Raw genomic sequence first — 23,179 nt, forward strand, 5'->3', positions numbered from 1 at the left:
GGCCTGCGCAGAGCAGCACAGCAGCTGTTGGAAGCCTCTGCTAACTACAAGACCCAGAATGCACCGGAAGCGCCCGTGTATCCTTCGAACCTGCCAATGAGGGTGCGCGGGGCGCGTCACGTGAGCGGGGCGCGCTTTCCAAGTCCGGGCGGGTGCGCGGCGCGGCTCGTCCGCGGTGGCCGTGAGGGGCGAGCGGTGAGTGCGGGGCGGCCCCGGCGGCCCGGGCCCTTCCCCAGAGCCCCAGCCTGGTGCACGGAGGCTTATTCTCGTTTCCCGTTGCGGTCAGGGAAGGGGGGTGGGAACTGTACGAGCTCGCCTGAGGTGGGGCGTTGGGCTGTCGGCGGGATGGTGAACTGTGTGGCATCCCATAAACCACCTTTTCGGTGGTGCCCAGCGACAGGACGAGTAGTAATATTAAATTAAACTAAACCATAAGAAGTTTTATTTCAGCGTGGATAGGAACTTTACATCGAGGGTGACAGAACATCGGAATAGCCTGCCCAGGGAGGTCATGAAGTCTCCCTCTCTGGAGATATTCCTAATCTACCTGGAGGCGTTCCTGCGTAACCTGCTCCAGGTGACCCTGCCTTGATACGGGATTGGTCCAGATGATCTCCAGAGGTCCCTTCCAACCCTGACTACTCTGTGATTCTGTGTGGTAGTCCCTAAATATGAGAGTCTTCAAAGAGAATGTTTACCTCCTCACTAATTCGGCAGTATCATTAAAGTCTGTGACTATGTTGTTGGGTTTTGGGGAATTTTTAAACCTCTTGCACGTCTACTTCTATATCTTCCAGGTACTATGGAGGAAAAAAAAGAAATGTCAGCACATAGCCTGGTTCACTTGAGTGAAGAAAAACTGGATATTTGCATGAGCAATGGTAGGTGGAGAACATGTTAAATTATTCTCTAGGTAGTATATCCCCTGTTACAGGTCAGGAGAGCTCAGATCAGTAGACACTCTCTGCCTTTCATCATGTTCTGTTTACTCACTTTCCTTGGATGGGCTGCTGTTGCCAGTCTCGGAAGCCTCCTGAGGACCTTGTGGATGGTGCTAAAGCTTGTGTAATAGTGACTGATGTCATCAACTGCTCTTCTATATATCTAATCTGAGCTCCTTCTTTATCCATCAGCTGCTGACTTATTTAGTGTGTACATGAACTAATAAGAAAAGTAATCTTTCTCACTGGCTCCTGCTACTGTTCTGTGGTAGCCTGAACAGGAAGAGAACTGATGAATGGGATAAATGCATTGTCACATAGCTCTAGATTATATGTTCTCACTTATTTTGATTGGAGGCTGTTGTTAAGGTGCATTCCATGTTGCTGTTACAGCTGCTTAGCAATTACCATTAGGCTGTTTCATGATATTTGGGCATATCACAATTTTGATCATATTTGCAACTGTACCTTAAATTTCTTGGACCTAAAATATGTTTTCCTAAGTTTAATATTTTAAACTTGGTAGCTAAAGCTTTTTTGCCAGCTGACATCACTCACCAAATTGTTAAAGCATAATGCAATAATTTTCATTGTAAATCCGTGCTGTGACAAAACCCTTTTTATAGTTTCAGACTTTCCTCTTCTAACTGATGAAAAGTTTGATTTTGACCTTTCACTGTCTTCAACAAGGTAAGTTACTTAAGTACTGTGGACCCTTCAAAATTGGCACATGTAAGGTGCTGGCCTAAATTATTTTTCTTTGTAGTGGAAATGAAGATGAAGTTTTTGTTGGACCCATGGGACACAAAGAAAGATGTATTGCTGCCAGTATTGAAGCAAAAAAGTGTGTGTCTGCTTCTGATGATAAACTCACGTGGAGCCCACTTCAAGGAGAGAAATCTGTGGAAATTTTCAAAGAAGCTCATTTGTTGGCACTGAAAATAGAGACTGGAAGCAAGAACAAGGAGACCAAAACAAGTCAATCAGAAGAACAGGAAAACAAGGTTGTAGAAACATTCGTGGAGGACTCAGAGTCAAAGCTGAAGATACTGAGAAACAAAAATATAGAAATAACTCCAAGGGCTGTTAAACGGGAGACATACTGTGTGCAGGATAGCCCAGCATGTCAGCTGCCGCCTTGTTTTCAGAAGGCATCGCATAAACTTGTGTCAGATGGCGAAGTACATGCTCTTGCTGCTCCTCCTAACAGAAGCCCTGTTGTGTCCCCTACAAAGCATGCCGGTTTGCCCCTGACAGAGGAACAGAAAACTAAGGAAACGAATACAAAGGCGATTGGCAAACCACGAGTGGCAAAACTGTCATCTACTTTTGGAAAAAGCAATTTGTTGACAATTGACAAGGTAAAGTCAGGTTCTGGGTAACGTTTTCTTCAAGTCAAGTCTGTGTTTTAGGAATATTTAACCTGTCTATGATCTTTTATTTTTAAAAGTGAACTTTAATCTTCTGACACTGCTCTACCTCTTAAGATCCTTGGTCAGAAAACATAAGAAAAAAGAGAGGGCAGGTACTATGGTATAGTAACCAATTACTTTGTCAATTATGACAATAGAGCATTTGCAGGTAAATTTCTTTTGAGTTGTGTTCTTGTTTTGTGAATACTATAATTCTTGGCTTCTTTTCTAACTGGATTCTGATACTGCTGTGTTGCTGGTAAAATTACTACGCTGTTACACTTCATGTGTAATTTTACACTTAATTTTGCACTTAATGTGTAAAAGTGGTTTTATTTACTGTTAATCCTTGTCAATGGAAGTGTATTCTGGGATAACAAGGAAATAGTTGTGTGAGTCACCTTGTGAGCACAAATCCTAGTCTTTAGATAGAATATCTTTTGGATTTTATTGCTCTACACTTTATAGCTTAGGCTATAGTATATATTACAGATTTTACTGAAGATGTGCGAGGGGCTTCTTAAGTACATATAGAAATTACACGACTCTGATTTTCCTTTGTAGCATAAATTTCTTCTTGATTTTGTGTGCTATAAGAAAAGACATTATCTTAAATGCTTTAAGTGGGCAAATTACACCATGCTGTCTGAACAGTTTGCATGATGCAGTCTGCTATTGTAATGTCTTACCTTTTGGAAGCCAGAGTAAAGTAGAAGAATAAAAAATGGAAAGTCCAATATAGTTGTAAGGTACAGCTGTTACAGTATGGAGATGAATGTATGATGAATATGATTATACGATTTGTAATGATAAATTGTTGCAGAACTGCCCTTAGGTTGCTGTCCAGTATCTGAGTTCAAGCATGTCCTAGAACTTGGCAAGTACACTCACTAGACTTATTCCAGATTGTATCTGTCTGAAGACTTCACTGGATTTGGAGGTTTCTTCATTGACTGTTGTCTCTGTTTCTTAAAAGAATCAATGTTAAAAGCTTTACAGTGATTTCTAGAAGCACTAGGAGCTTTTAAAATGTTGTATTGAAATTTGCAGCTCAAACAAGGAAAAAATACTAGCATTTCTACAAAAAGAGACTTGAACAGCATGGGATCATCTGAAGATGTAATTTCTGATAAATCCAGTATTGCTTTAGATGTCGCTGAGTCCTCGCTCAGTAGCAGTTCCTCAGTGCAAGACACAAAAGTCCTTCCTGCACCAAGTAAGGTAATGGCAAGCCTCCTTAATATGAAAAGAACTTCTGTAGTATTTGTGATGAAAATAAATGGCATATAGTTCACTTTCTAATTTAATTTAAAGCTGTTGTGTAAAATGATTTTAAGGAAAATTAATCAATGTTTTATATTTGCCATTCGTAAATGTGTGCTCTGAGTCTGTAACACGTGAATGTACTTAAGAGCAACTACAAATTGGTTGGATTAACAAACAAGCCTTTGTTTTTACAGCACTAGCTGCAGGTAAATGATGAGCAGTTTCCTGTAAGAAAGTTTTTGATGTGTAGTTAACTATACCATATGAAAATATTGCCATAACTTGCAAGAAGGTAATATACCTACAGCTGTGTCAGTTGCTTTGAAGGTTTAAATGCTTATTTTAATGCTGGGTGCCACTTCACTGAACCACGGAGTTGTTGAGGTTGGAAGGGACCTTTTGAGGTCTTCTGGTCCAATGCCCTGCTCAAGCAGGACCACATGGAGTCATTTGCCCAGGCACATGACCGGACAGCTTTTGAATCTCTCCAAGGGTGAAGGCTTGGCAACCTCATAGGGCAGCTGGTGCCAGTGATTGGTGACCACTGAAGAAAGAAAAGTGTTTCGTGACGTTCAGAAGTAGAAACTACTGTTTTACTCTGCCCATTGCCTTAAGTTATGTCACTGGGCACCACTGGTTACTGTCTTTTCAGCTATTCCTATGTATTGAGAAGCTTCATCTTGAGCCTTATCTTCTCCAGACTGAGAAGTCCCAGTTGAAAGCTCCTTATGTGGGAGATGCTCGAGTCCCTTAATCATTCTAGGGGTCCTTGGTTGGACTCTTTCCAGTTGCTCCAAATCACTCTCATACTGGGGAGCCTGGAACTGTATGGAGATCTTCAGGTGTGGGCTCTCAGTGCTGAGCAGAGAGCAGGATCACCTCCCTTCACTTGCTGCCAATGTCCCTCCTTGTGCAGCCTAGGATACTGTCAGCATCCTTTGCTGCAGGGGTGCATTGCAGACTCATGTTCAACTTGTCCACCAGCGCTCCCAAGAGCTTGGCCTGCAAAGCTGCTTTCCTGCTGGTTGGTGCCCAACATATACTGGTGCCTGGGCTTTTTATTCTTTAATTCCTTTAAGTCCATACTCAAGTTTGTGGCAGGAATAAAAATAACTGCCTCCTAGATCTGATGTTCCAGTTCTGTATAATAATCCTGATACAGTGATCTGTCTCTAAGAAAATTCACTTTTTAAAATGTAATCTGAGTTAAGGAGCTCCTCTGTAATTCACAAGTTCTCAAAGTTACAATACCAAGACAAATAATGGCAAAATAATGTGTTAAATAGGCATTTTCTTTTCTTTTGATTCAGCCTGGCTTAAGGAAGATGTCATATCTGAAATGTCCTGGTGTTGCCAGTGGTCTCACAAGAAAGACTACTTCATCATCATCTTCCTCATCAGTTTCTGGCATGAACTCAAGTCTTAATTCAAGTTTACCCATTTCTCCTATAGGCAAGAAAGGTAATCACTTCTACTAGATTTGTGCCACAAATCACTTTTGAAATAGCTAAAGCATTTTCTGGACTTTGGATTTGGAAGTGTTTTAATGGTGTTCAGTACATTCAAGCCCTAAGAAATGTTTTGTATGGAGAATAAAATTTTCTAGGCTAGCCCAGTAAATCCCTGTGGACTAAAGAAAAATGTTAGACAACCATAATTTGTAGATTGACTAGATTGATACAAACCCGATGCCTACATGTGAGCATCTGACACAGCTAGAAAGGAAGAAATGCTCCAGGAATTCTGTTCCCCTTATGCATGATCTCCTCTATTATAACCAAGAATGTGAGCTTCTGAATGCTCTAACGTCTGCCTGGAATTAAAAGAAAAAACAAAACACCAAAACAACTGAAATTTGGAAGGAAGGTGGAAGGCATTATTCCACATTTCTGTAAGCCTAAATAAATGATGAGCTTTGTTCAAGCAGATGAGAAAAACACCTATAGAGAGATGACACAGCTAAGAGGCTTGTACTGTACTGAGACCATCAATTTGACCATTTCAGTAAGCCTCAAAGGATCAGAAAAATAGTTTCCTAAAAGTACTGACATGTAAGGACTAGAGTTCTGGTGCATCTATCAAAATACCAAGTTTGAGCAAATTTTTATTTTGCACCTTGTTTCTGGGAGATCAATAACATATTTTTAAAAGCTTAGTGAGAACTATTTTATGCAATAGAACTAATCAAGATTCAGCCTGCTGATAAAAGTAACCTACAGAGTAAAAGTAAGAACTTTACAGAAATCTGGGAAAAATGCTTGTGTGGTAGTTTAGCCTGTGGTGTTAATCAGTGTAACTCAAACTATTAGTTCCTTGAAAAGCTGCTTAAGGGAATAGAGCCAGCTCTGCTGGGAGTAAATGCTGAAAGTAATTTGTATCTGCAAGCTGTTTTGGCATTCCTTGAAGAATATTCTTTCACTTGATTGCAGTAATTCAGGAATTTGGTGAGTAGACTGTAAAATAAAATTGCCACAAAATTTGAGGAATAAATTTTCAGTAGTCATATATATTCTCATTAAACTTGAATTGTTTGAGCCTAAATTTAAATGCTGCAAATTGCTATTTTTTCTTTCCTGTGTTAGTATAATTATTCTGCTTAGTCAAAAACTCCAGAAGTACAACTTTCTATTTCAGGAAAATCAAGCATGTCATCAAAAGCTAGTGTGAGTGGCTCTAAGCTTTCATCTGGTACAAGCAGGCTGGCCCTTATCAGACCCACCACAGTGTCATCTCTGCAGGCTGCCAATACTGAGAAATCCAGGAAGCAAGTGAGATCAGCTAGTACTCCTAAAATATCTAGTGCTGTAAGCCTGGCTAGATCTTCAGCTTCTGCAGCATCATCTGAACCTGCAGGCAGTGGAATTCAGAGACCAACTTCTGTTCCCAGTCTGCAGCAGCTATGTCAGCAGAATAAAGATGGGAGTTCAACAAAAGCAAGCCTGTGTCCAAAGCCCAAAGCTAGAAATTTGTCTGTGTCCACAAGTCAAACTAAGGCTCCTGTGAAGACTCAAGGTAAGCACATACTTTGTACTATCTGTCTTCTATTTTGATTATTAAAAGCAGATATTACCATGAAGATTTATTTGTTTCATTACATTTCTGCCCACCATTAGGAAGGAGTTAGTATTTAACTGAAAGATAACTACTCTAAAAAAAGAAAAGAATCTGATAGCAATTAACAAAACTTTTCTCTTTAGATGCAGCATCAAACAAATTGGCACCAAAAGCAACACCGTCTCTTGGATTAACATTTTGTGGCACACCTGGAAGGTATGGCTTCACTGAAAATTGAATGCACTGAGGCATCCTTCTTAGCATGCAACGTGGTTGGGTGTTGCAACAGTCTTTTAAAAGTTCTAACTTCATTGTCTAGTCCCTTGAGACCAGCCAAGTTAGATGTGTTGATGCCTCTTGGAACCGATTTAAAACAAGTCAAAACCCAAAACTAAACCAAATAACTCCTCCCATCCTATTCAGAAGAATTTTCTTTTGCAGTGCTAAATAGACTAAAATAATTCATAATAAAATTCTTATCAAGTAAAGCCTTTATTATGCTTTGATTATCAACTTTAAGGTGACTACTGTTCCCTTACTGACCAAAGGGAAATGGATTCTTTATTGTTTGGTAGAACAGTGTTACTCAGTTTCTAGAAGGTTTTGGCTAAGGCATGTTCCTCTTCTAGTGCCGTGGCAGTCAGCACTCCTCTGAAAGCCTCAGAAGATAAGATCTTCCAGAGTTTTTGTTTTCCTGAGAAGTCCACCACCATGACTCCTGCCAGTGTGAAGCGGTCTGGCCTCCCTACACCTGTGCGTCGGCTCTCAGGGTTCCCAGCAGTGACTCCTAAAAGTGTACCAAGAATGGCGTTTTCTCCACATACTGCATCTCTTCGGCAAAGCTTCAGCTTTTCTACCAAAAAGGCTTTTACAGCATGGTAAGACAGAAGTCTTCATATATGAAATGAGTATTGTAGGCACACTGCCTCTGGGTGAATTCTAGTGATGACTCTTGGGTTTCAAGGCCCTCTGCTAAGTGTTAGAATAAAGCATTTGAGCATAGAAAAGCTGTATAGGCCTAATAAAAATAACTTGTGACTGGTAAAATGCTATAAGCCATACTGAGGTGAGTCAATATCTAACACTAAAGAATTACAGCTTTAATAGGAAATTATTTGTATTTCTTGAGCAAGGGAAAAATTTAAGACTTGTGTCTGATGCTCTGGTGTTACTTTGCTATTACCTTCTGATGAAGGGAAATAGCTGATTAAAATGCATATTTCTTTTAACTTTTGTTTTATATTGTTGCCAATGGCCTGTAAAATTACTTTTAAAGCATCAGTCAAAAAGCCAAGGATTTTATTGACTTGAACTTTATTTTCTGAGCAGCTTTACATATGTTTTAATTCCGTTTTTTCTGTGAAAGTAATGTTGCCTACTTCATATTATCTGCCCAGCATCTTCATTCATGTATATGTATGCAGGCTTGTCTGGTGGCTGGTGGAGAGGAACTGTGTTAAAGTAGGAATGATTCATGGCTAGAAAACCGTGTCATGTTACTTAGGCCAAAGGTCTCAAGTAGTCTTTTCTCTCAAGGAAACAATTATTTTGTCTACAATGACTTTATGCTAATCAGATTACAGCCTCTTGTCCTCCAGCCAGTGTCAGTACCTCCTTTCAGCAGGGACTGAAGTGGGTTGCTCAGTGATACATACACAAAATCAATTTTTGCTAGCTGTTCCAAACTAAAAAAAAAATAACATCCAAGAAACCTTGTGTGAAGTTTAGGCTGGATGGAAATGTCAAGCAAGATTAAATTCTTCATAATCCCATATTTTTTTTGCATGGGTAGGCTACACTTTTTCTGTAGAATGAAATGTTTTGTATTTTGTGGGTAACTAGCATATATTTGAGAAAAATATGGGAAGTGTTTTGGTCATTAAAGCTTGGGGTAAAAAAGGAGGAAATGAGGTTAGAAATCGGCTTGTCAGTCTTTAGTAGTTAATGCTGATTAAAGAAATCAATTACCACTGCTCTTTTCCCTAGTTCTAAACAGAAACAAGAGAGTAAGACACAGACATCTTCAGAAGATGATACATCTCCTCCACCTGTGCTACCTCTTGTACTTAGCTTCTCACCAGAGAAAACTGCTACAGAAGGAGTAGAAAATGCACTAAAAGAGGTGAAAGTACAAAATGAGCTGGCTGAAGTACAAAATGAGCTGGCTGAAGAGAAACAACCTGAGGTAAGAAATGACAATACATTTTCCTACAAAACTACTAAGTAAACTGCTTGAATTACTTCAAGATAAGGGATAAGTAAGGAAATCACTTCAGTATACATGAAGTTAAAATGTGTTAGGATAATGAAATAATAGAATATTCTGAGTTGGAAGGGACCCATCAGAATGAAGTCCAGCTTCCTGCCCTGCACAGGGCATTCCAGGAATCACAGCAAACACTTTTTGAATTGTCAGGCTGGTTACTGTGACCACTTGCCTAGGGAGCCTATTCCAGTGCCCAACCACTGTTGGCATGCTGTTTCCTTGAGTCTTGTCACTGATCATGAGAATGAAGAGATTGGCACCTGCCCCTTTGCTTCCCCTCGTGAGGATGTTCAAGACCACAGTAAGGTCTCCCCTCATCTCCAAGTTGAACAGACCAAGTGCTCTCAGCTGCCCCTCGTAACGCTTCCCCTCCAGACCCATCACTATCCTTGTTTCCTTCCTCTGGATGCTCTCAAATAGCTCAATGTCTCTTTTTATATTGTGCTGCCCAATTGGCACCACGTGCACCCTCTAGTGCCTATATTTAGCACTAAGCATCATATGTTCAGTATTTCTATTAAGTGTGTTCCCATCTCACAGGCACTGTCAAATACTTGCAGATTGTATATTAAATTTCCACTTTTGGAAGAGTGCTGTGAAATCCTTGTAGCTTCAATTAGAAAAGTAGTGTTGCAGGGCAGTTTGTGTTGCACCCATAAAGCTCCAGGGATTTAAAAAACCCTCTAAACCCAAAACCCTGCTGTAGCTAAATTCAGTCACCTAAAAGGAGCATAAATCTGCATATAATGAGGGAGGATTAAACCCCGAAGTCCACATAGCAGTAAACTTAAGTGTCAAGTTAATAGTTTAGTGAACACTTCCCCTCTCTCAGAAAAGTAGTGGCTTCATGTTGAAGCCACAGGCATTAGGAAGAAAGGACTGAAGTTGCAGTTCTGAAATATGAACCTGACCAAGTGGCTATTGATTTACAAATACTGAGGCCTTTGGATTGATTGATGTAATTGCATAAGTATGTTCCTTGTTAGCTTACTTGGTGGCATAAAGTGTGTTTTAGACTTGGTGGCATAAAGTGTGTTTTAGAATTGCTTAGTACATGAATGGGATTGTTAAACTGGACAAAAGGATAACTAGAGTATGAAGCTGTAGAGAATGGTTTATATGGCTAAATAACACTGCACAATAATTATAATTAAATAATTTAAGTATTAATCTTCTGTTTTAAATTCAACTCTACTTTTAAGTGGAAAAACTGTTTTATGCCCCAAGGGATCTCTTTTGCTTTGTCTTACTGTATTTTCCCTGCAATGCCAGGCACTGGCAGAGCAGGAGCTGAGGTTTTTACACTGTGTGCAATGAATCCTGCCTGAAAAATACCAAGCTGTAAGTTAGGTCTGATCTGTGATTATTACAGCTGTATAAGCCAAATTGATTGCCTCAATGTATATGAAAGAAACTTTGTAATCAGGAGAGAAGACCTGATTTTTTTTTTTTTTTTAAAGGCTTTACTGCTAGATATTGGAGCAGACAAATCTTTCCCACACACTTCTGAATGTGAAAGTAGACCTTTGATTGACCTTTCCAATACTCCTGAAGTGAGTAAGATTGCTTCTCCAAAGCCTGTGTTATCTGGGCAGATAAAGGTAAGTTTTATTCAAGTCATCTGGTGAAAGTTATCTTAGCAGAGAAATGTCAGCTGGCTGCATACCCTTGTCTGCAGAGCAGTCCCACAAGACTGTAGGAATTATTTAATATTAGCTTAATATGATACACATAATTAGGTGCTCTTAAGAGAATGTCATGTTTAAAAACAAACAATGTGTTCTGAGCTAGAGCTCAGTGAGCAATCTGTGAATAGGAGGAGGATGGAGAAAGAACTTAGTACTTAAAGCAGTTGTTATAGAATAAAACTGTTCTGAAACAGGAAGTGAATGCTGCCTTCTGTAGAGTTGACATGCTTATTCTTGTTTGACCTTTCTTGCACATTTTAATCAAAAAAGGAAGGATGCTTCTCCTGTTTAGCTCCTGTCCTTAACTGGAAGATGTGTGCTGTTGGAATCTGCTCTAAATTTTACAATAATTTGTGGGCAAGTTATTTTTTATACATTAATGGCCTTTAAGATCATTGTCAGGTGAACACTGGTAACTATGAGGATGCAGCCTTTGACAAAAGATGTAGTTGGGCTGAACTGAGTTATCAGGCTCTTCAAATTTTGTCAAAAGAGGAGTGTTGCAGGACTCTGACTTTGGGGGGCATGTTCAGAGGAGTTCAGAAGTGCTGTGTCCTTTCTGGATGGCACTGTCACTAGAATATGCATAGTAGTTAAACTTACAGAAGGCTTTCAGGTTTTTAAGGTAAGGATGGGCAAAACCCACCTTGTGAGAAACTTGTGCTTGTCTAAGAATGAACATGTTTTTAAAAACCTGAGTACAAAAGCTTGAGTGTGGTGCTCGTATTTGTGTTCTAGATACTAATAGGAACCCTAAGTACTTCAGAATGACATAGATTATAGCTGCTAGTAGCTAGGCACAACAGTTGACTACACTAGCTAAATTTTACTGTTTTTCTTTCAGCTAATTGATTTGAGTTCTCCTCTTATCACTCTGAGCCCTGATGTAAACAAAGAAAACCTGGATTCCCCTCTACTCAAGTTCTGAATTTGAATTGAAATGAAGAATTCTTAGCAACTGTGATCTTTGAAGTGTTTTTGGTGTTATTCCTCACTTGAATAATTTTTTGAAGATGGCTGTGGAGTGTCTGATGAACTGCATTAACAAAATCGAATTTTAACAGTCTTGATAGAGTCAGAGTCTGATAATGGTTTTGTTCATGGATGTGCTGCAATGGATGTGTTTAAACTATGTTGCACAAAGGCTAAAAAAATCGAATTGGAATTACAATTTCTGAATTGGAAACCTGTCTTCTTACTTCCTACCGATTGTCATTTGATTCCTTTCCTCTATGTACAACAAAGTTTTAATTTAAAATAAATGATTTTTTTTTTGCTAAACCTATACAAAATAGCTACTTCTTATCGCATGCTTTGCATAGACTTTTCTCGTGTTTCACTAAGAACCGTGTTAGGTAAAAACTAGTGAACTTCAGGGTGGCGTAGCAAATTTGGAAAGAAACAGTTTAGTATTGAATACCAGTAGAATAACTCAGCAGCACCACCTGAATTTCTGTGATGCAAAGGAGAAGATAGCAGCTTGTTACTGCCAGATGGTTTAGTCGTAGCTGCCCCCAGCTGGGATAAACTTTGCCTTATTCAGGGATAACTGACATGAAGTAATCGAAGGTAGATGTTTTCTTCTGCGTTTCCCTTTACCAAGTCACGGTGCTGCCCCGGGGCAGTGGGAGGTGTCGGGCCGATGACGAGTGCGTGTTCGGGGCGGGCTCCCGTGCTCCTTGCCCGCCGCTCTCCGCGGGCCCGCGCGGTGCCGCCTCTGCCCGGCGCGGCGCGCAGGCGCGTTCCCGCGCCGCGCTGCGGGGAGCGCGGCCGGGCGGAAGCGGCGGCGGGGGCGATGCTGGCGGCCTATGGCCGCCGCGTGGCCTGCGCCGTGTCCGGCGGCGTGGACAGCGCCGTGGCCGCGCTGCTGCTGCGCCGCCGAGGTGCGGGGCTGGGGCAGGGACGGGGACGGGGAGGGAGTGAGGGCGGCGGGGCCCGGCCCTGCCCTGCCCTGTGTCGTCCTGCGGGGCCCGCGCGTCCCCCCTCGGTGCCCGCGCAGCCGGGTCCGGGCGGCGCCTCCGCCGTGCTCGGCCGCCCCTCGGGCCGGTGGGGCGGCCCCGGGCAGGGCACCGCGGGGGCCGCAGCATGGCGGTGAAAGAGGGGCGGGGAGATGCGAGTTACCGTGGCGTGAGGTTGTGAGAGAGCTTGGGTTAGCCATTACCTAGAGAAAAAAACAACTATACAGTAAATGTACTGTAAAACGTAGCACAGGGCTACTCGCATCTTCGGTAAGATGCAGTTACTAAAGCCATTCTTAAGAAGCACAGGTTTTGTGTCCAGGCTGGAAGAATTTAACTTTCTGAGTCATTCTTGCCTTCATTTCCAAGGCTATGAGGTGACAGGTGTGTTTATGAAGAACTGGGACCCTCTGGATGAACAGGGAGCTTGCTCCATTGACAGAGATTGTGAAGATGCTTATCGGGTGTGCCAGAAGCTTGATATCCCATTTCACCAGGTTTCCTACGTGAAGGAATACTGGAATGAAGTATTCAGGTAGAAACGCATTTACAGTAGCTGGTCTTTCAGTATATTAGTGTGGTATTGTGTTACAATGAAAAGTAAGAATGGACAGGTAATGAGCAATGGCAATTCGTTGCAGTTTTATCAATGCTAAGAGAAACCCCTGCAGCCTGTTAAATATTGAGGGATTATTTATTCTCTCATTTGTATTTAAGGTCAAAACTTATATTTTGCTTTAACATGTTCTTGTGTGAGCGTATAGAAATTGCTTTGTTGCAGCTTATTTCTTCCACTACTGATTTACTGGCCCAGCCTTACTGCAACTTGAAAAAAAAATTAGTGGGGTACTGTTATTGTGTGTGTGTGTAACTTACATGGTGCATTTTACATAATGGGTGCTGAATCCAGTTTAGCACAAAATGATTGTGACCTACCTAGCCTTGCTTCTTTAAACTTATAACAAATCTGAAACTGTTCTCCAAAGAGGGTGCTCAGATTTTCTGTGAATTTGTTGTACTTTCTATGAATTTGTTGTACTTTGGGGAAGTTCTACACAGGAAAAGCTGAGGAGTTTTTTTGGAAGGTAGGACAAGAAGGGGCACGTTGGTATAACAGTATGGTTTATTTTTATGCACTGGACTTACGTACATAAAAATTGTTCCCTGATCTTCATCATCCCCCTTTAAGTAGAGCTGTTATCCCCTTATGTGAAACCGAGGAATAACCTGGTTATGCTACTTGTACTCCATGTTGAAATGACATCAAGCTGAGCACCAAACTTTCGGACAAGTCAGTGAGGAAAACAGCAAAATAGCTCTTTTCTGGGAAAGTTCACTCCATTTTCCCCCTTTTGGTGTGAGAATAATTAAGTGCTACACAACTTCTTGGGGTTTATTAGTACAGTGTTTCCTAACATTCTGTTACAGGTGTCTTGGTTTGTTTCAGAATCCCTTTTTCTTTACTATCATCACTGATCTTAATTTTACTTTTCCTCTGTATCTCTCTTTAAAGAGTTATTCATCATAAAATAACTTTTGTAACAGTAACTGTTCCAGGTCTTGTTTTTTCCATGGTTTGTGCAAAGCCTATCTCAGTTCTTTCTGTTAGAGAGAGATCCAGTAGACACCTTTCATTGCCCTTTCTCTGGTTCTGTGCTTTGCTAGAAGGTCTGAATTGATGTGAAGGTGGCTGTATGGTGACTCCTTTATAGAACGCCTAGGGTGCCATAAGAGTGTGGTGTGAGGCAGCTCTGGGTAGACCCAGGTGATTTAATTATTATTACGAGTTGTAGAATTCAGAACTTTTAAAAAGTTGTTAGAGAAAATAAGAGATGTGTTGCTTTATTTTCAAATTTTTAATGTAGTGTCACATGATAAGAAAGAAGCAATTTATTCTGTTTCAGATGGGAAAAAGTAAAACCAAATACTAGGATTACTAGATTCTTTTAAATCTAGTCTGTGCCCTCAGTTCTTCTTAAGTACAGTGGCTACTGACAGCAACCTGACAAACAAAATAATGTAGTGATAAGGCCTTTTGGTATCTCGGGGTAGTGTTGTATGCTGGTTTAATTTCATTAATTATTATTTCAATGTTTTCAAGTGAATGATACTAAGTAATTATGCAGCAGTGTAAAACTTCAACATAACTTCGAGAAGCTTAGAATTTCTAGGAAGAAAGAAAAAAAAGGACAGGAAAAATATCTAAAATTAACCCCCATGAGTGACTGCTTATGGTGACATTATTGCAGCTGAAGTTACTGTCTGTTCAGTTGAGACACTCCTGGTGTGTACCACCATATTGTCCCACTGAAAAATTAAGCAGGGTTGTTTAATTCTGAGGGTAAGTATTCCATGAGTGATGAGTAAGATGTGCACAGTAGGCAGCCACATCTGCCCAGAGAGAGTATTAGTTTAATAAAGCAGGGTTACAAGATTGTAAGTGATAATTTGTCCCTGTCCTCAGTGCACTTGGGAGAAAATCTTGCAAGCATTGTTTTTTTGCACGTTAAAAACTAATGGGTATTTTATTTCTAACATAAAATGTTTATAGTGACTGGGTCTTCTCTGGGACTCAGCTTCTCATATTTAAATACTGTCCAGTTTCTGATAGTATTATGCATGTTAATGATTCTGGTAGACATTTGAGTCTTTATTTTACAGTGACCTCTTAAAAGAGTATGAATTGGGAAGGACACCTAATCCTGATATTTTGTGTAACAAGCACATCAAATTCAACCACTTTCTGCATTATGCTATGGATAACCTTGGTAAGACATTTTCAAGTGTGTCAATACAGAGTGTGTGCCATGGAAGTGCTTAAAGGGGACAAACTCTTTAAAGGGTGGGGAAATACATGAGTTCACCTGCATGCTTATCTCATATTATTGACTCATGTCAATAATAGCGAAGTATTTGCTTTTAAGACTGCTTTTACATAAAGAATCATGGAATGGTTCAGGGTGGGAAGGACCTTTAAAGGTCATGTAAGTCCATCTCCCCTGCCCTGGGCAGGGACATCTTCCACTAGATTAGCTTGCATATATGTAGGAACAGACTTACTTTGTGGACATGCATTGACCTGACCATTAAGTTTTACATTCTTAGGTGGTCCTTAAAGTACAAAAGCACAAGTGCTGACATGCTGGTGAATAGTTTTCATTATTTAAATAGCAGGAATACAATTATTGTCTAAGACTTCTCTATAGGTTTTCTTCTTTCATTGCTTTCTGCTTTTCTTACTGTATGTTTGCAATCATGTTTTCAACTGTGAATTTCAAATTTGTGCCTTTACTTTATATTTGTTTTTTCTTTCCTTAATAGGAGCAGATGCAATTGCTACTGGGCATTATGCCAGGACCTCACTGGAGGATGAGGAAGTGTTTCAACAGAAATATACTAAAAGACCGCAGAAGCTTTTCAGAAACCGTTTTGAAGTTAGAAATAGTGAGTTGTGTCTTCATTTCATGTTTTGTCCTACATATGAAAGAGAAATTTAAACTGCATTTGGTGTCACAGAATTTGTGACCTCATACACAATGATTACCCCAGCCTTTGTAGCTGGTTTTTTGTGCTAAACAAGGTATTTACATTACTGAAAATGACCTTGACTTTTCAAGCAGTACATACTCTTGTTTTAAGAGTCAGATGAATGTCTTATATATGGTGAGAAGCATGCTATACCCAAAGGGAAAAAAAATATGTAAACTAAGGCTATGCAAAGGTGCCACAGTGATGATTTTACATTACAGATTCCCTGCTTTCATTTGTCCACCCCTAGACTTAAAGGGGTTTATTTGTTTCTTTGTTTTAATTTTACTTCTGGAAAGTTGAAATGGCCCCAGCTGGACCTATGGTGTACGTATGTGACAGACTGTGACATACAGATGTTGTGTTTTGTGGTGGGCTTCCTTACCCTGTGACTGAGATTTTGTATCACCAGTTGTGACTGAGCTGTTGGCCTGTAGTTTGTGTTCAAGCCTAAAAACACCTAAGTATTGTTTGTACAACAGCAGAGCTATTAACTTTTAAAGAGAAGGGGCAGAACGTGATTGAAAAACTATACTGATTTTATTTCATCTGGGTAATCAGGAGATTTCATCCATTTTAAAGAAAAAGGTGAAGCTCTCATCTCTGAGCATTGGTAATAACTCCTCTGATTGATCAAATTATTGATTTCTGGTAGGGTGATTTCAGGGCAAAACAGTATCTTTCTGAAGAACAGTATACAAAAACAAAGTATTTGAATCTTCATTCTCTCTTTCACAGGAAATGTGAAAGTTGTTTTTTTTTTTTTGTATTGTCAATGTCCTTGCCAGTGACACATGCACTATTGAAATAGATGAGGCAGTGTAAGTCTTTGTAAGATTCTGCATAGTACAAAACCAGAATCTTCTAGATATTTTTAGTGATGAGAAAATATCGAAGTGTTTCTGTTAGATTTTGAAAAACATGTAAAATACTGTCTCTAACATGTATTTGAAAATAATTAATCAGAGATGTTGATTGTCAAACAAAATACTGAAGTAATTTGAATTATTAATAGTAGTTATGTTGAGATGTTTTATGTATTTCACTTTGCAGCTGTGAAACTCCTTCAAGGCGCTGACCTCTTTAAGGACCAGACCTTCTTTCTAAGTCAGATTTCGCAGGATGCTTTGAGGAAAACCATCTTCCCTTTAGGGGATTTAACAAAAAGTTTCGTAAAGAAGATAGCAGCAGAACATGACCTTCATCATGTGCTAAAGAAAAAAGAGGCATGGTAACACTTAACACTTTTGATTTGTATTTATCTGTAAAACAACTTTCCTGAGCTTTTTGAACTTTAACCTGTGACAAGGAGTCTGTTTCTTATAGAAAATAATAATACAATAGGTTGGGAAGTATTTTTCATAGCTGGCTACTTCCTTAAAAGTACTTTTAGGAGCTTGTGGTTAGTTGTGTATTTTAGTTTGCTGTTTTATCTCAGAAGAACTAAGATGAAAGTGAATGTGTCGGATGCTATGAGCCTAAAGGAAAGCATCCTCTATCACAGCAAGGGAGAAACTTTTGTTCTTTATTCTCCATAGCTTTTCAAGCTTCCTCACTTACAATTATTTCTCACTGTGTCTTTAGAAATTGGATCATACTGCTTTTCCACAGTTACTCTTTAAAAAGAAAAGTTATGTTTCTCTGAGAACTGAAATTTCATGAGTTGATCTTAAAACCTGTAATGCAGACAGTAGTTATGTTGCTGATGCTGCCTTGATTGCTTTTCATGCTTATATTCAGCCTCAGTAAATGGATGTTTGAAGAATGTCAGCAGTAACTGGAAGGAAAAGAAAAGCCTATTTGGTTCTAAAAATGCTTGTCTCCAAGAGATGAACCATCACTGTATCATTTTGTTACTTTTGTACTTTAATATGAAAGAGAAGTCTGTTTTTAATATACATACAATCTAGTCACCAGGGTTAATGTTTTTATTGAACAGATGTTTTACTTCCTATTATCCCTCTTACTTCTGTGCTTACAGCTCTCACTGATTCTGTACAGAATTAGTTTATCTATGTTGCAGCAGATGTTGTGGATTTGTTTATGAGATGCCTAAGATAGTTTGGGATACATGGGAGGGCAAAAAAGTCTTGGGCAGTTTATTAATAGACATTATTTCAAATGCTTTTCTCTGCTTTTGTGTACTCAATTCCATGTTTCTTTTTCAGAGTATGGGGGTCTGTTTCATTGGTGAAAGAAACTTCGAAAAATTCCTTCTTGAGGTGAGCAACACTAAATCTCTGACAATCTTTTTCTTCTGGTGTTCAGTTTTTAAAACACTGTCTGTAGAAAAAATCTCTAGCAGTTTGTGGCCCTCTCTAAGTAGCAACATGCCACCTCCCTTTGCAGTCACAAGCCTAGTTAGACGCTGACACCCACAGCCTGTAGGAAGCATCTTACCCCTCTACCAGCTGTCCCTCATTTTCTGGAGCAAAAGAGGGAACGTGCACTCCTGTGCCTGCCAGGCTCTGACAGGTGGTTGGAATGTGAGAGGGACAGGGTGCTGGATCCTGCTGTCTCCTGACATTTGTGAGGATAGGGGAAATGAAGCCTAGAATAACTGCTCATAGGGACTGACCTTCCTGCTTTTCTCTGAGAGCAGCATCAAGGAGGAGTCAGTAAGCTGCTTGGGCAGAGTTTGCTTCTTGAAGAGTTATTTTTCAGCTTTGAGAGAATGTAGTGACAGAATTTGAAATATACTATGAGGTTTTCTTGGGCTGTCTTGTGATTTAACTTTTCCTCTTTGTTAGTATTTGGAACCTCAACCAGGTAACTTTGTTTCCATTGAAGATAAGAAGGTGATGGGAAGACACAAAGGTAATTGGCTTACCCACCTTAATAACTTACTTTTAGATACATGGAACAATACCACTTATATTTGGAGGAACACGTTTTGGGAAATTCCAGAGGAGTCTACAGGTTTTACCTGGTTTGTTAAACCATGGAAAGTTTGCTGTATACAATAGTAGAGCCTTGAACTATTAACTGATTCTTGGTTATTTGTTCCGTATTGCAAGAAATCAAATAATTATTAGGGTTACTCTGTTGATATTAAATAGTTGTTATTTTAATACCAAGAGACCACTGTTCATTTAATACCCTCAAAATGACTGCACTTCAGTTGCATGTTCTTTAGTGCCTAAACTTTGCAGGAGGAAATGCACCTCAGTGATGGAGGTGCAGGACATCATCAAACATGGGCACCTTAACTTTTCCTTTTCTCCTGTGTGTTATTCCTTTGCTGTCCTCAGTTCAAGCTGCCAGAACGGAGTTCCTCTCCCAAGTAATTTATGATAATAGGATGTTATACTGGTACATAAAAGTAAGGGAGACTGGCAAGACTGAATGGTAGTTAACCCACAAATTGAAACTGAAATAAATAAATGTATGTCTTTTATAAGACCTAAGAATGCCACAGTTGAAATTGATTGATTTGTAATCTTCAGTTTGCGTTTCAGGTACAGACGAAATTTCAAGTAGATGTTAGTTTAGTCTGTGGCTGGCCCTCTTCTCTAAGACAGCTTGGTTTGTCTTTCTTTGTTTAGTGGTAAAGTTCTGGGGAAATGATTTTAATGTGTTCTTCTGAAAGTAAAAGATGAAAATTTGCTAGCAGCATTCCATTTTCATGTTTCTTTAGGTTGGTTCCTCTTCACAATAGGCCAGAGGGCTCGGCTGGCAGGCCTCAAGGATGCTTGGTTTGTTGTAGACAAAGATGTCAGCACTGGAGATATCTTTGTGGTGAGTTAATTAGCACTGGGTTTGCAAATGACTCATGCATGCATTTTGTGACTGCTGCTGTATGGAACTTGAGCCTAACCTGGGCAGAATTCTTGGCTTGCCTCTTGGGGAAACCAGAACCAACTAGCATAGCATCAGCAGATATGAAACATCTTTTCCAAACAGGCTTTTCATGAGCACCAAGTTGTTTTAGATTTTGGCAAAGAGCTTTTCCAAGGAAAGGGGAAATACTGAAAAGAATCAGCCAGTCTCTGAGCTCTCATTTTCTACTCTGAAGCATGAGGGTTTTATCTTAGTTATTATGATGTGGTTTATAAAATGCATATTACCTTGGTTTATGATATATTGCTGCTTTGCTTTTCTAATAAAAGAGTGAGGAGCCAGTGACAGAGTTTTACCATTTTGAAAACTGAGGCAGAATATATATATATGAAATAATAAATAATTGGTGTGTTAATGGCTAATTATATGAGGTGATGCAGAGTTCTGCAGCTTGCTAGCATTTCTTCCTGTTCGTGCAGTTGTTATTCTTCCTGGATACTGATGTGATTATAATGAGGTGTTCTGCTACTTGCTGATATGCCAGTGCAGGGGACCATAATCAAATGAGAATTGAGAAGAAACAGACAGGAACACTAAGAAAAATGTTTACGTCCTGCAGCAAGTTTGTCAAAGGCAATGCCTTTGTTCATTTGGGAAGCTGGAGAAGAGGGAGGTAACATCTTGTTGAGATAGGGTAAAGAAGGTCATATTTCTGAACTTAGCCTGAAGAAGGCAGAAGTGCAATTGGAGGGAAAAGAAGAGAGACATGACTCTGAGCAGAAGACTGAGAAATCATTCAGGCTTGCTTTAGCCTTATTTAAGTGCTATGGCTTCTTCTGTATATCATGCTTCACTTTGCAAGTTACATGCTCTTTGGCAAAAACATCAGAAATAAATAAACGTATTTTAAGGCACCATCAAGAGATCACCCTGCTCTGTACAGAGACCTCCTGAGGACGAACCGAGTGCACTGGATAGCAGAGGAACCCCCGGCAGAGCTCGTTAGAGAGAAGATGATGGAATGTCATTTCCGATTTCGGCACCAGATGGCACTGGGTACTCAAACCTTGTTTTTCTTTTGTCTTACTCAGTTGGTGAAACTCTGGTAGTGCATTCATGTATCTCTGCAGTAATAGTGGATAGCTTTTGGCTTCGCCTTCCTGTTTCTGCAGTGTTGTACAAAACAAGTCTGTGCAGTAGTCTTGACTTACATCTGTTTAGCCTTGGTTTTCCAAATTCTTTAACGTGAACATAATGTTTAAATGTCAGGTGTTTGATCATTTTCTGCTCTAGTGCCTTGTGTCCTGACTCTAAACCAAGATGGGAGTGTGTGGGTAACACTAGTGAAGCCAGCAAAAGCTATTACACCTGGACAGGTAAGATATTAGTAGTAGTTTTCCTTCCATTTTTGTGTTTCACCTTATCTGGCTAATAAAACAGAGTAGTTTTTTTGTTAGCTGGAGCAAAGTAATTAATTTATTTACTTGTGAGAGTGGTTAGTTCTATTTTGACTATCAGCTATTTTCAGGGAGATTGTTTCTAGTTCTAATGATCGGTTGTTACCGGTATAGTCAAAGAAACTGGCTTACAAATTTAGAAATACTGGTAATCAGTTGTTTATGGAGAAATGGAAGCTGAGAAGAGGTGCTGTGCCTAAAAGGGATGCCTTTTAACATTGCCCATGTAAAGATATTCCATCACATTCCAGCACACTGGCTCTCATGCATTCCCTGCATCCCTTCTCCCAGCATGCATTCTGCCCACCCTCCCCAATACTTGGGGGCCTGTGGGACACATCAGGAAGGAAATATCCTGAGAACTGTTTGTAGTGGAGAGAAGCTGAGAGGAATCCAGCCAGAGCTTATGAGAGGCATGAGAAGCTCCTGAGTGAGAGGAGCTGCTGAGCCTGTAGCCAGGTTCTGTACTGCCAGGTGGTGTGACAGGGCAGGAGACCTGGGCACCCCTCTCCTGCAGCAACCTGCTGAGCACATCAGGGAGCTCCAGTTGCTTCCTTGCAGATGGTCTGCTGCCATAGTCCTTGGGGCCCTGGGGAGGGTCCAGTGAAGATGCAGATGATATTACGTATGTCATCCCCTTTGGAAAGGAAACTTTCCAGCACAATCTGTTCCACCTCAGTAACTGAAGAGTTTTGAGATAGCCTTGTAGAAGTTCATGATGAAATTTCCAACATGTTCATAAATTTACACTCACATGAGCTTACAAATCCTCTGTAATTTGGGGGGTTTTGTTTGTTTCAGGGTTTTTTTTAAGATTTAGAACAGATACAAATTGCTCACTGTCCAGTGGGTCTTGCACATCCTGCAGTTGCTCACCACGGTTTTTGCAGCTGCTAAAAAGACTTTTCCCTGTGTTTATCTTGTAGTTTGCTGTGTTCTACAAGGGAGACGAGTGCCTGGGCAGTGGGAAGATCCTGAGGATGGGCCCATCAGTGTATACCTTGCAACAGGGCAAAAACCGAGAGGAAAGCGCCAAGAAGGAAGAGATTGACAAAATAGAACCAGCAACATAACACCTGGGATTGTTTATTGAAGGACTTTGGAGAATTTGCTGCCTATTATCTATAATAAATGCAGTTCTTAAGGCCAGTTAACCAGACAGTCCCAACTCTTGACTATTAGCACTGAAGGAGTTTAAAATTAAAGCCAGTCTGGTGCAATTTTGCTGGACTGTATGGTGCTGTTTATATTAATACATATCAAGGGATGTCCTAAGGTGTTCTGTAATAGTAGTTACACATGCAAGAATTTTAATATAAAAATCATGTCTGAAATAATAAATCTCTTATGCATAAGTGAAATGCTTTTTTTCCCCTTACTTAAATATACCTGTCCCTAGTAAAGTACATATGTTATTTTACACTAAATCTCTGTTTGTGCTTTGAACTGTGGAAGTAGAATGAATGATGTTTAAATTCAGCATTCGGAATGGACTGGGGCAAAAGATAACGTGTTTTTCATTTTGGATAGTTTTATAAAAAATGCTTTGGAGTCTTAAACTGTATTAAGTAGTTGCTTCAGATGTTTACATAAATCAGAATTAGAAATCTTAGGGGCTTAACAGTCTTGAATGTTAAATGTTTTCATACAACTGACTAATTTTCTGTTAACTGCTGAGGTCTGAGGTTGTTTCGTGTCTCCTGGAGAAGAGAATGCATTGTTGTGCTTGAGAAAAATGCAAATTCACTGCAATTTCCTTACTGTGGATCAAGCTTAAGATAGACCTGATAATGATTGGGTCTTACCATATCTTAAAATGGAGTGCTCTT

At 39.9% G+C, this 23,179-nt stretch overlaps 2 protein-coding genes across 2 annotated transcripts; both read left to right on the forward strand.

The window, feature by feature from the left end:
- Positions 1-93: 93 nt before the first annotated feature.
- On the forward strand, positions 94-11,911 carry GTSE1 (G2 and S-phase expressed 1). Its single transcript, XM_040063453.2, has 12 exons — positions 94-195; positions 798-881; positions 1,568-1,631; positions 1,708-2,302; positions 3,404-3,574; positions 4,930-5,080; positions 6,254-6,631; positions 6,817-6,889; positions 7,303-7,551; positions 8,660-8,858; positions 10,400-10,540; positions 11,472-11,911. The coding sequence occupies exons 2-12, from the start codon at positions 803-805 to the stop codon at positions 11,553-11,555; spliced, it is 2,184 nt and encodes a 727-aa protein (XP_039919387.1). The 5' UTR covers positions 94-195; positions 798-802; the 3' UTR covers positions 11,556-11,911.
- Positions 11,912-12,422: 511 nt separating this feature from the next.
- TRMU (tRNA mitochondrial 2-thiouridylase) lies at positions 12,423-22,705 on the forward strand. The gene is made up of 11 exons (XM_040063355.1): positions 12,423-12,510; positions 12,955-13,120; positions 15,247-15,353; positions 15,907-16,029; positions 17,167-17,339; positions 18,282-18,335; positions 18,864-18,930; positions 19,751-19,851; positions 20,805-20,949; positions 21,187-21,269; positions 22,277-22,705. Exons 1-11 carry the CDS (start codon positions 12,423-12,425, stop codon positions 22,421-22,423), a joined length of 1,254 nt encoding a protein of 417 aa, XP_039919289.1. The 3' UTR covers positions 22,424-22,705.
- The last annotated feature ends 474 nt before the right edge of the window (positions 22,706-23,179 follow it).

Source organism: Hirundo rustica, chromosome 4 (assembly GCF_015227805.2).
Source record: "Hirundo rustica isolate bHirRus1 chromosome 4, bHirRus1.pri.v3, whole genome shotgun sequence".
NCBI classification, from domain to species: Eukaryota; Metazoa; Chordata; class Aves; order Passeriformes; family Hirundinidae; genus Hirundo; species Hirundo rustica.